General features: G+C 44.8%; 1 protein-coding gene across 1 annotated transcript; it reads right to left on the reverse strand.

Annotated features, from left to right (window-relative positions):
• Positions 1-2,758: 2,758 nt before the first annotated feature.
• On the reverse strand, positions 2,759-12,656 carry LOC138636108 (protein NLRC3-like). The gene is given in 7 exon segments (XM_069723956.1): positions 2,759-2,936; positions 3,529-3,702; positions 6,180-6,353; positions 7,066-7,245; positions 10,495-10,930; positions 10,933-12,372; positions 12,566-12,656. Coding segments are annotated over 7 exon segments (2,658 nt in total). The 5' UTR covers positions 12,642-12,656.
• Positions 12,657-13,343: the final 687 nt, after the last annotated feature.

Genomic DNA, 13,343 nt, shown 5'->3' on the forward strand with positions numbered 1-13,343 from the left:
AATGCTCTTTTAGTGCGGCGAACTTTGTCTGTAGCCTGAGGTCCTATTGTGGTCTTGTCGTCTGATGTCTGATTGTCAGGTATGTTATATCGGGCTTTGTACCAAAATATGGGGAGTACTATGAGCAGAGCTGTGACTATCAGAAAACAAAGGGTCCCACTTAGGCCACAGAGTCCTATCCTCCTGAATGGATGCCATGTGATGCTGCCTTGAGCCATTTTAGCTGTCCACAGATATACCAAAATAAGCTCACCAGAACCTACTCGCCAGTTACTAACAACAGTTAGTTTCTTCACTGGTTTGAGACAAGTACCCCTATTGGTATCACCTCCCTTTGTAGCCAGACTTCACCACAGGAGAAAAGCCGGATTACTTAATCTGGTATGTCTGTTATGTGGTTCAGGCAAAGGTCTCATCCTTCTGCAATGGCTGAGGTGTATTCAGGAGGTCTGTTCAGCAATCTGAACTGCTGTTGGGGTAGCCAGGAGTATCTCGAAAGCTCCTTCCCATCTGGCGGAGCTCCAATATTTATTTTGTATCACCTTAATGAAAACCCAGTCCTCTGGTTTCAGGTCTATCGACCTGTGTAGGAGGGACAACAGAAGACATAATATCTTTTCTTTTTAACATTTTGGCAATGTAGTCTGCAGTCGTCTGGTCAGTGGGCTCTTTCTTGTCCACAATAGGTCCAAGTTGTGGCATGTGATAGGGATGTCCGTGTATCATTTCAAACGGTGAGATGCCTCTTTCACTGGGTAGAATATGCATATTTAATATTACCAGTGGAATGCATCTCATCCAATTCCACCCTGTTTCTGCCATCATCTTTCTCAATTTTAATTTGATTGTCCCATTAGTTCTTTCCACTAGGCCTACTGACTGTAGATGGTATGAGCAGTGATCTCTTTACTGTGACCCGAAAGCTGTAGCTAGGTGTTTTATAATGTTCACGAAACGTGTCCCGTTGTCGCAAAATATCTTTTCTGGTATTCCAAATCGTGTCCCTTGTAAGCGCTTTTGCTACGGTCAATGCATCCGGTGTTTTAGTTGGGAATATTTCTACCCACTTTGAAAAGGTGTCGATGATAACTAGGCAATATTTCTTTCCTTCGCATGGTGTTAATTCAATAAAATCCATGCAGAGATGCTGGACTGGATACTCTGGTGTCGGGAACTGGCCCCTTGTGGGTCTCATGTTTCCTTGGGGGTTGTGTTTTGCACATGTAATACATGCCAAACAAAACATTTTAGTAGTTTGTAAAGCCATATGTTGTAAATGCTTGGTTTATTATCCATCACTATTGTTGTAACCCCAATTGTTTTCCCTGAGTCCGTTGATAGAAGCAGTCTTTAGGCAGTTTCCGGTCTTAGCTTATTTTTATTAAGCATAGAATACAAGATATCTTGGAGAGCCCAACATCAACCTGAGGTCTCTTTGTTGGAGTCTGACTTCCCCCTTTCCGGCACATACACTTATACTATAGGAAGAGGCGTTACATACGGTGAGGTGGGAACATTTGCATATGTTTGTCTCAGTACTTTTCCACTGTCCTCCGTTTAAGCCACACCTCCTCTTGCCTGATAGGGAGTTGCATCCCACGTGACCTGCCCACACAGATTCCTGTTTTCTATGTTAAGACAAACAGTCAACACATTTCATTTCCTAATATGATGCACTAGTTGCATCTTACATTTGGCCATATTTCATACACGTGATATGTTCCTGCATAAGCAATGTGTTCTACAATGTTTACAGTCAGTATATATTTTGAGTGTACAGCATGTGAGCCCTCATATGCACTAAGTAGATCTATATCCCACACTATCCGAGACCGAAGAAGGATCGTCCGGTCAGGAGACACCAGGTGGGTTTTCTTTGTGTCGCCGTGAGTTCGTCCCCCAGACTGTCGACTGTCGACACCGAGTTCCACTGGGACCTTCTGAGGGTAACATTCACTGTGAACCACCTGAACTGTAGCGCCATGGCAACATGTGTGTAACGTAAAAGAAAAAAATTATGGACAGATTAAAGAATAAAAATGATGCTTCTCCTTCACACATCATCACCTCCATCTGTAGAGAAGCAGAGAGATCAGAGGTGAGAACTGAGTGTCTGCAGAGACTCCCTCCATCAGCTGTCAGTCAGTGATGCAGCACATCAGAATAAAGAGCAGCAGGACTTCAGTCCTGTTCAGAGCAGCCGTGCAGCAGCCTGCTTCCTTACAGCTCTCATGTTAACGTGTTGGAGAGAACACGCTAAGCTCCAAGCTCACAAACAGTTTGAGGAAACAAACTGCTGAGTCTGGACAACAACTGGACTCCAGCAGGTCCGTTGAACCACCATGGTTACTAATGTAATGCTGGTTCTGTGATGTGCAGGCTGCAGTCAATGAAAGAACAAACAGTCTGAGATCAGATGTAATGGACGAGGACAACCGGCTCTCTACTTCCTGTCAGCTGGAATCAGCTTTACTTCCTGCACACATGAACTCAACAACAACAGTCGTCTCCATAGCAACTCAAACGCAGGCTGATCTGATTGGCTGACTGTCGTCTCTCCGTCTCCTCTCACAGCTGCACTGAGAAGGTTTTCAGGAAACACTGGATCTTTGATACCAGCTGGGTTTGTTACATCACTGAAAGCAGCACGGAGCGACTGCAACCCTCTACTGACCTCCCAGTCTGCAGTCATGAACATGAGACATGAACGAGCTGCTGATTAAACAGAGAAGATCTACAACAGTAACAGACAGTGAACTTACTCCAGAGTCTCCAGTCTACAGTGTGGACTCTCCAGAAAACCACACAGCTGCTTCACTCCTGAATCCTGCAGCTTGTTGTCACTCAGGTCCAGATGTTTCAGATGGGAGGGGTTGGACTTCAGAGCTGAGACCAGAGAATCACAGCTGATCTCTGACAAACTGCAGCTCCTCAATCTGAATAAAGAATAAAAGATGGAGATAAAATCATGTGATCAGTTTGAATGACTTTGTCCTTCTGTTATTGAGGATCTTCATCATGTCAGCCTTCTACTGACATCATCCAAATGTCAGCACAACATTCATCCACCTCTTCATGTCAACACAGATCAATAAGATGCTGCTCACCTCCGTCAGGTCTCTCATTACACCATCACTACTCTACTGATACTTTAAACAGCTGCAGCTGATGATGATGTGCTTTCATCTGAGTGTGTTGTGAAGGATCAATATCAGTGATCAGACTTTATCTGTGAGGTCACACTGAAAGAAATCGTTGAGTTTCAACAGATCAGAGTTCAGAGGATCTTCTGTTTCCAGCTGAGACTCTTTAACACACATTACAAACATTCATTTAACAACCATCAGAGAACATTTTCTACACTTTCTGCAACAAACACTCGTCTGTTGGGACGACTCACTGAGTTCAGGACCAGAGAACAGAAAATCATTCACAGCTTTAAGGATGGAGGTTCTGTTTATACATGAATGAGCTGCAGCTGCTGATTAAACAGAGAAGATCTACAACAGTAACAGACAGTGAACTTACTCCAGAGTCTCCAGTCTACAGTGTGGACTCTCCAGAAAACCACACAGCTGCTTCACTCCTGAATCCTGCAGCTTGTTGTTACTCAGGTCCAGATGTTTCAGATGGGAGGGGTTGGACTTCAGAGCTGAGACCAGAGAATCACAGCTGATCTCTGACAAACTGCAGCTCCTCAATCTGAATAAAGAATAAAAGATGGAGATAAAATCATGTGATCAGTTTGAATAACTTTGTCCTTCTGTTATTGAGGATCTTCATCATGTCAGCCTTCTACTGACATCATCCAAATGTCAGCACAACATTCATCGGTTACGTTTTGAGAACAGGACTGGACCCAAAAGGACGACGACCCTGAGCTGAGGACGAGAAGACGGAGGAACTTGAACGGTCACATAGTTTACGTGGGTTCCCAACAGCCAGACACGAGACAGATAAACAGTGAAGAGGTTTATGTGGAAGTGGAGCGAGCTCAACCCGAGAGGTTCAGGTCAGGAGTTCTGGTGGATTTGGAGCGGGCGGCTGAGGAAGCTGAGATCCGGAGAGCTGGCAGAGCTGGTGAAGGTGAGCGGCCGGATCAGGAGGACTGCAGCCGCTGGAGTTTTCAAGATGGAGGGAGACCGGAGAAGCGATGTGGTGAGTAACTGAGTCGGTGTGGCCGGAGCACAGCGGGACCGAGCGGCTGAGGAGCCGGGCCGTGGTAGCTGAAGACAGGCGGAGCCGATCGGGTAGGTAGCCGAGCCGAGGTGACCGTAAACCGGCAGAGCAGCCGAGGTGAGCGGCTGGAGGCTCGGCATGGCTGCAGGTCAGAGATGGAGGTGAAGCTGAAGCAGAGCAAACGAGGAACCGACGACAGGAAGACTGGACTACAGTATCAAAAGAGGTTTCAGAAAGAAGATGAACTCAGTAAAACTAAGGGGCCCATCAGGAGTTCTAACACTCTGGGAGACTGGACAATCTGCTGCTAAGCAACTGCAGCACTGCAGCATTTAACCAGAGGAGGGCTGATGAGGAGGTTGCGTCCAGGTGTGTGGCAGGTAATTATTGGATTTTAAATCCCCTCCTTATGGGGCTGACATGTGTGGCAGGTGATCGACGTCAGGTGGAATGAATGAGGAATCTGCAGGGGGAGGAGCTAAGCACAGAGCAAACAGACACAGACTGACAGGATACACAAGGAAAAGGGAAACGAAGAGGGATCAGAGGGCTGGACTAGGAAGCAACTTCAACATACTCAGACTTTCTTTGTCCGAGCTGCTCAACAAAGATGAAACTCTCAGTCAGAGATAATCGGTACTACGATGGTGCTCAACAACTTTCTCTACTAACTCAGGCTTTCTGGGGCCTGTTTCACTAAAACTAGATCAGGGATTAAGATGGGATTTTCCAGGTATCCTGGTTTAATTAAACCTTGGTTCAGTTTCACAAAAGCAGTGGCACATAAATTACCATGGAGATTTATTCTGTGCAACTAAACTGGTCCAGACCAGGCTAACAGCCCAAGCTAACAGCCCGAGCTAACAGACCAGGTTCACAGACCAGGCTAACAGACCAGGTTTAGTTAATCCTGGTTCCTTTCATCAGTGTTCAATCTGATCAGAAACCAGTTTCTTACAGGTCTTCTCTGTCAAAGGGAAGTTTAGCTCTAAAATAAATAATGAAAGAAGTTTAGCTTCATGAAGACGATTGTTTATTTTATTATTTGAGGTTTGATTCATATTTTATTACACTTCTTGAGATGATTAGAAACGGACAATAAAGTTGCACAGGTTTTTTAAATGAAGTCATGAAGACAATAAAGTATTAAAAGATGGGTGTTTCTTTACAATCACTGTCCTTGATGATGTCATCGATGATAAAACACTTACAGGCTTTCTGATGGAAAAAGGTGTTTCTGGACAGGTGGGAGCCCTTGACTTTTCTTAATGACTGTCTTTCTGTCTCTGTCTCTCTGTCTCTCTGTTTCTCTGTCTCTGTCTTTCTGTCTCTTTCTCACTGTGTCTGCCTCTCTGTGTCTCTATATCTCAGGTTAAGTTCGAAGCATCAGTTACCATGGTGATCTAGCCAAGTTATAAGAGAGTGACCTTGGTGACACTGACAACCCTTTAGTCTCAACATACCTCACTAACCCACTGATCTGGCTTCATAGTTCAACCCTCAGGGAAGACAGGAAACTGGTGGATCCTAACATCATCCACCTCTTCATGTCAACACAGATCAATAAGATGCTGCTCACCTCCGTCAGGTCTCTCATTACACCATCACTACTCTACTGATACTTTAAACAGCTGCAGCTGATGATGATGTGCTTTCATCTGAGTGTGTTGTGAAGGATCAATATCAGTGATCAGACTTTATCTGTGAGGTCACACTGAAAGAAATCGTTGAGTTTCAACAGATCAGAGTTCAGAGGATCTTCTGTTTCCAGCTGAGACTCTTTAACACACATTACAAACATTCATTTATCAACCATCAGAGAACATTTTCTACACTTTCTGCAACAAACACTCGTCTGTTGGGACGACTCACTGAGTTCAGGACCAGAGAACAGAAAATCATTCACAGCTTTAAGGATGGAGGTTCTGTTTATACATGAATGAGCTGCAGCTGCTGATTAAACAGAGAAGATCTACAACAGTAACAGACAGTGAACTTACTCCAGAGTCTCCAGTCTACAGTGTGGACTCTCCAGAAAACCACACAGCTGCTTCACTCCTGAATCCTGCAGCTTGTTGATACTCAGGTCCAGATGTTTCAGATGGGAGGGGTTGGACTTCAGAGCTGAGACCAGAGAATCACAGCTGATGTCTGACAAAATGCAGCTCCTCAATCTGAATAAAGAATAAAAGATGGAGGACAACAGATCAGTTTGTCCTTCAAAGAGTAACTCTGTCCTCTCTGTGACTGTGGATGATCAACATGTCGGCCTTCTACAAACATCATCAGTTACTTCCAAACTCCAGTCAAAGATTCCATGTAACTTCAGTTTCAGCAGCTCTTCATTGATTTTCTCTGCATGTTACAATAGATCTGAAATCCATCACAAACCCAGCAGAGGGACAGATGACTGAGAACAACGTTGGTTCTTTGACTTCCTGTCCCTCCACTGCAGCTCACACAGGAAACACAGCGACTGGATCTGTGAACTCAAGACTGCTGAGGACACGGATCACTGTCAACTTTACATGTTCACACACATCACAGCTGTGGATGATGTCGTCCATCTGGTACCACTGGAGTCAGGTCATCAGAGGATTTCTTCCCAGACAGAGTGGACAGGAGGAAGGACTGCTGACACTGACATGTCTTTTCATGTCCATATGGACATGTGAGTGTTGTTTTCAAACATGTGTGTGAACCTGTGTGCTCAGACAAACATGCAGATACTTTATTATTTAGTTTCTGTTTCAGTCTGAAGGTCTGAAGCTCATCAGGACTTTTCTGAAAGCTCTGAAGTTTATTGAGATTTGTGCTCAGAAATCTCCAACATGAACTAAAGTTCATGAGTTCAAGAACTACAGCAGCAGCAGACAGTGAACTGACCTCAGAGTCTCCAGTCGACAGTTTGGACTCTCTAGTCCAGCACAAAGCTGCTTCACTCCTGAATCCTGCAGGTCGTTTCTGCTCAGGTCCAGATGTTGCAGATGGGAGTGGTCAGACTTCAGAGCTGAGGCCACGACTTCACAGTGAGTCTCTGAGAGTCCACAATCAGCGAGTCTGTGATAACACAAATATTACAAAACATGTTACTAAGAAAGAGGACACTTTATATTTAGGGCCCGAGCAACGAGCATCGGTGCGAAAGCCCTATTGTATTTCGTAAAGATGTTGGTTGTGAGTCGTCGTTCTTCTTCTTACGTAAAGTGATTTGCCTTTTTGGAGGCTTTACCATATTCAAAAACTCATGAAAGTGGATACACATACAGTGGTGTGAAAAAGTGTTTGCCCCCTTCCTGATTTCTTATTTTTTTGCATGCTTGTCAAACTTAAATATTTCACATCATCAAACAAATTTAAATATTAGTCAAAGATAACACAAGTAAACACAAAATGCAGTGTTTAAAATGAAGGTTTTTATTATTCAAGGAGAAAAACAATCCAAACCCACATGGCCCTGTGTGAAAAAGTGTTTGCCCCTTAAACCTAATAACTGGTTGGGCCACCCTCAGCAGCAACAACTGCAATCAAGCGTTTGCGATAACTTGCAATGAGTCTTTTACAGCTGTGGAGGAATTTTGGCCCACTCGTCTTTACAGAGTTGTTGTAATTCAGCCACATTGGAGGGTTTTCCAGCACCAACCTCCTTTTTAAGGTCATGCCACAGCATCTCAACAGGATTCAGGTCAAGACTTTGACTAGGCCACTCCAAAGTCTTCATTTTGTTTTTCTTCAGCCATTCAGAGGTGGACTTGCTGGTGTGTTTTGGATCATTGTCCTGCTGCAGAACCCAAGTTCACTTCAGCTTGAGGTCACGAACAGATGGCCGGACGTTCTCCTTCAGGATGTTTTGGTAAACAGTAGAATTCATGGTTCCATTTATCACAGCAAGTCTTCCAGGTCCTGAAGCAGCAAAACAGCCCCAGACCATCACACTACCACCACCATATTTTATTGTTGGTATGATGTTCTTGTTCTGAAATGCGGTGTTACTTTTACGCCAGATGTAACGGGACACACACCTTCCAAAAAGTTCAACTTTTGTCTCGTCAGTCCACAGAGTATTTTCCCAAAAGTCTTGGGGCTCATCAAGATGTTTTCTGGCAAAAATGAGACGAGCCTTAATGTTCTTTTTGCTCAGCGATGGTTTTGGTCTTGGAACTCTGCCATGCAGCCATTTCTGCCTCTTTCTTCTGGTGGAGTCATGAACACTGACCTTAACTGAGGCAAGTGAGGCCTGCAGTTCTTTGGATGTTGTTATGGGGTCTTTTGTGACCTCTCGGATGAGTCGTCGCTGCGCTCTTGGGGTAATTTTGGTCGGCCGGCCACTCCTGAGTTTTCTCCATTTGTGGATAATGGCTCTCACTGTGGTTCGCTGGAGTCCCAAAGCTTTAGAAATGGCTTTAGAACCTTTTCCAGACTGATAGATCTCAATTACTTTCTTTCTCATTTGTTCCTGAATTTCTTTGGATCTTGGCATGATGTCTATCTTTTGAGGATCTTTTGGTCGACTTCACTTTGTCAGGCAGGTCCTATTTAAGTGATTTCTTGATTGAGAACAGGTGTGTCAGTAATCAGGCCTGGGTGTGGCTCGAGAAATTGAACTCTGGTGTGATAAACCACAGTTAAGTTATGTTTTAACAGGACAGAGCAAATACTTTTTCACACAGGGCCATGTGGGTTTGGATTTTTTTTCTCCCTTAATAATAAAAACCTTCATTTAAAAACTGCATTTTGTGTTTACTTGTGTTATCTTTCAATAATTTTTAAATTTGTTTGATGATCTGAAACATTTAAGTGTGACAGACATGCAAAAAAATTGGAAATCAGGAAGGGGGCAAACACTTTTTCACACCACTGTATGTCTCCCGGCGAAAAATTTCGTATTCTAGTGGAGTCGCGAGTTGGTGCGGCCAAATGGCTCGAGAGCGCCCCCTAAAGAGATGCCCCGGCGGCCAACTTTAGCTAAATTCACGAAATCCGGTGGACACGTGTATCACTCCTCCGAGGGATTTTGTCGGACCGACTTGAATTTAGGTTCTATGGATAGAAAACATGTTTGGGATTAAAAGTTATCAAAATAATTTGTTTTCATCGATGTGTGTGCCCGTAGCGTGGCGGCCATTTTGAGCGTCTCGCCACGAAACTACGAGTTGCTTTAAATCTTATGTACATGGACCGACCTTCCCCAAACATCACAGGTATGATAACAGCCCCGCCCTGAAGACCCCTGTGTGGTAATATTCGCTCATAGTCATAGCGTCCCCTGTTGGCCACTGGAAATGACACTTTTCATACTTTTACATTCTTCATCGAGCTGGTTGATCCCATGAACCTAAAGTCGGTTCACAATAACCTAAACATGTAGTTGATGATATATTGAGACATTCTTTCGACTTTGTCAATGGTCGTCGCCGTGACGATGCAGCAAAGTTAGATGTCTCGCCGTGACACAGGAAGTTTATGTTTAAAGTCAAAGGATGCTTGAAACCTCACGAAACGTGTGGCATACATCCAGCGTGGTGAGACGATACATGTGATATGTGTTTTGCGAGTGGGCGTGGCCAAACGGCTCGCCAGCGCCCCCTGCTGGAGACAGGAAACGAGACAAAAATAGCAACTTTAAGCGGGGATACGCGGTCCCTCGCGCGCCGCACGTTCGGGGAGACGGCTTCGGGGAGATGGTGCGCCGGAGTGCGAGGGCCCGTACATCACTGCTTGCAGTTTTAATTACTTAATGTAATTGATGAGAAAGAGTTTGACATTCAGTCTTCACATCAGTGCATCACGTCTGCTACAGCTGCCTCCATGTTTCTCTGTCCACATCCCGGCAGCTTCTCTGCAGCATCTCTCTGTTTGTCTGTGATTATTATTAGACTGACTTTATATTCAAAAATTATATTATTTCAGCCCAAAAGGCTAAAAATGAATTATAAAATACTCGTTGAACATCTTTATGTCTTTATTTTTGGACTGAATTATAGAGAAGACTCGATAAATAAATGATTGTGTTATAAAGTTAAAACCAGTAGTTTGAAGGGTAAGCAGTTAACAAGTGTCTCCTCTTAAAAAAATAAGTAATACAGAAAAGTGAGGCAGATGCAGAAGAGTCTTAAAGTATAATACCACTGAGGACCACTAGGGGCTGTCTCCGTAGACTCTATCTGTAGCACCACTGAGGACCACTCGGGGCTGTCTCCACGAGACTCTTTCTGTAGTACCACTGAGGACGAACCAAACTACTGATCTGATTGATAACGTTAATGATCACATGTGGACTCACCGAGCACTTTTAAGAATAATGAAAATGTTTTAGTCCTGCAGTTCCTCACAGCTGGGATCAGTCTCAGTCGTCCCTCTGATGATGTGGTGTACTTCTTCAGGTCCAACTCATCCAGAACCTCCTCTGACATCTGCAGCATGGAGGCCAGACCTGAGCAGTGGATCTCAGAGAGTTTCTTCCCTGATCTGTTCTCTGACTTCAGGAACTCTTGGATCTCCTGATGGACTGAGAGGTCGTTCATCTCCATCAGACAGTGGAAGATGTTGATGCTTCTGTCTGGAGAGATTTTATAACTGTTCATCTCCTTCAGGTTGTTGATGGCTCTCTGGATGATCTCTGGACCGTTCTCTTTCTGACCCAGCAGGCCTCCTAAGAGTCTCTGGTTGGACTCCAGAGTGAGGCCATGAAGGAAGCGAACAAACAGGTCCAGGTGGCCATTCTGAATTTGGAGAGATTTTTCCATGACTCTCTCAGGAAGTCATCCAGAGATGAGTCTCTGTAGTTTCCTCCCAGGAAGTTATCCAGAGATGGTACGTCAAAAACAAAAACAAACAAAAATAAAATGTTTACAATTTTCTCAAGAAAACATTTTACATTTGAGGCCCTGTTATCTCCCAGGAAGTCCTGCAGCACCTCTGTGTTCCTGGTGGAGTGACAGTGGAACATGTAGACTGCAGCCAGAAACTCCTGAACGCTCAGATGAACAAAGCAGTAGACTGTTTTCTGGAAGATCACACACTCTCTCTGGAAGATCTCTGTACAAACTCCTGAGTACACCGAGGCCTCTGTGATGTCCAGACCGCACCGCTGCAGGTCTTCTTGGTAGAACATGATGTTTCCTTCCTCCAGATGTTCAAACGCCAGCCTCCCCAGCTTCAGAAGAACTTCCCTGTCAGCCTCCGTCAGCTCCTGTGGACTCGTCTCGTGTCCATCGTACTTCTTCTTCTTCCTCTTGGTCTGAACCAGCAGGAAGTGTGAGTACATGTCAGTCAGGGTCTTGGGCAGCTCTCCTCTCTGCTCTGTGGTCAACATGTGGTCCAGAACCGTAGCGCTGATCCAGCAGAAGACGGGGATTCCACACATGATGTGGAGGCTCCTGGAGGTCTTGATGTGGGAGATGATGCTGCTGGACCGCTCTTCATCACTGAACCTCCTCCTGAAGTACTCCTCCTTCTGGGCGTCAGTGAAGCCTCGTACTTCTGTCAGCCTGTCCACACACTCAGGAGGGATCTGATTGGCCGCCGCGGGTCGGGAAGTTATCCAGACGAGAGCCGAGGGAAGCAGATTCCCCTCGATGAGGTTTGTCAGCAGCACGTTGACGGAGGACTCGTGAGTGACATCAGACACAAGCTTCCTGCTGCTGAAGTCCAGAGAGAGTCTGCTTTCATCCAGGCCGTCAAAGATGAACAGAAGCTTCCAGACAGCGAGCTGCTCTGCTGAGACCTTCTGGAACGTTGGATGGAAAACACGGAGCAGCGTGAGAAGACTGTACCGCTCATCTCGGATCAAGTTCAGCTCCCTGAACGACAGCAGAATCACCACACTGACGTCCTGGTTCTCCGAGCCCTCGGCCCAGTCCAGAGTGAACTTCTGCACTGAGAAGGTTTTTCCAACACCGGCGACGCCGTTGGTCAGAACCACTCTGATGGGGCTCTGCTGGTCGGGGAAGGCTTTAAAGATGTCGTGGCACTTGATTGGAGTGTCATGGAGGATCTTCTTCTTGGTCTCCAGCTGCCTCACCTCATGTTGGGTATCAACCTCTTCACTCCGTCCCTCTGTGATGTAGAGCTCCGTGTAGATCCTCTTCAGGAGGGTTCCACTTCCTCTTTCATCACTTCCTTCAGTCACATGTTCACATCTCCTCCTCAGACTGATCTTATGTTCATCTAAAACCTGCTGCAGAGCAACATCTGGACAAAGACAAGAACATCTGTCAGACTAAGAAAAAGAAGCTGCACACAAACCAAAGACAGGAAGAAGAACCTGGTTCAGTTCTGTTGGATTTACAATCATTTAAATGTCTGATGTAACAAATGAGACGGTATAAAACAACAGGTCCAGTTTTCAGAACCGAGTCCTCAGCAGACAGATGGACAGGCTTACTTTGTACAGTGCTGGTCTGACTGGTTGTCTGCGGTCCAGGTCTGGTTCTGGTTCTGTCAACGACCAAATGAAACATGAATGAAACACAAATATTGAAACCAGAGAAGCCGTCTGAATCAGATTTTATCTGCAGAGAACTTTTATAGAAGTTCTGCCCTCAGATGTTTGTTCTGGACCTCACAGAACAATCTACTGTATGATGGAGAGAATCGAAGCTCAGAGGTCCACTTACTAAACTTTCAGATGTTTATAGGCTGAAACATGTTTTCAGTGGAATAACTGGAATACTTTGTTGAAGTGTGAAACGTGAAATAGAGGTTTTCTGGTGTTTTACTACAGAAATACTTTCAAACTAAAATCCTCCTGATTTTAAATAGTTCTGCTTCATGAATAAAAAATATTTCAGCTCAGCATTTTGTCTTCATCCTCAATGTATCATCTTCCATGTGGTCAGTTTACAACAACAACAGTCTCTTACTTTGAGTCTGAAGGTCCTGGTTCAGTACTGAAGACTAGATCAAGATCTTTGGACTGATCACTCTTCAGAGACAGACAGATGGATCCTGGAGACTCGGCTCTCTGGCTGTTGAACTGATCTCTGCAAACATAAACATGTTTTTATCTATTTTATTCTGACCTGTGAAATGAATGAACATCACTGAAAAATGAATGAAAAACAAATCAAAGTCCTGATTGAAACAAATGCTGCTGATGTGTCTCCACTTCTTGTCTTATTGATTCTTTCCCTTCAGTTCAGGTTGATTTCACACATGGAGAA

Source organism: Brachyistius frenatus, unplaced genomic scaffold (assembly GCF_029030835.1).
Source record: "Brachyistius frenatus isolate BFR_SWC_R1_liver_20210118 unplaced genomic scaffold, ASM2903083v1 Contig_353, whole genome shotgun sequence".
NCBI lineage: Eukaryota > Metazoa > Chordata > Actinopteri > Embiotocidae > Brachyistius > Brachyistius frenatus.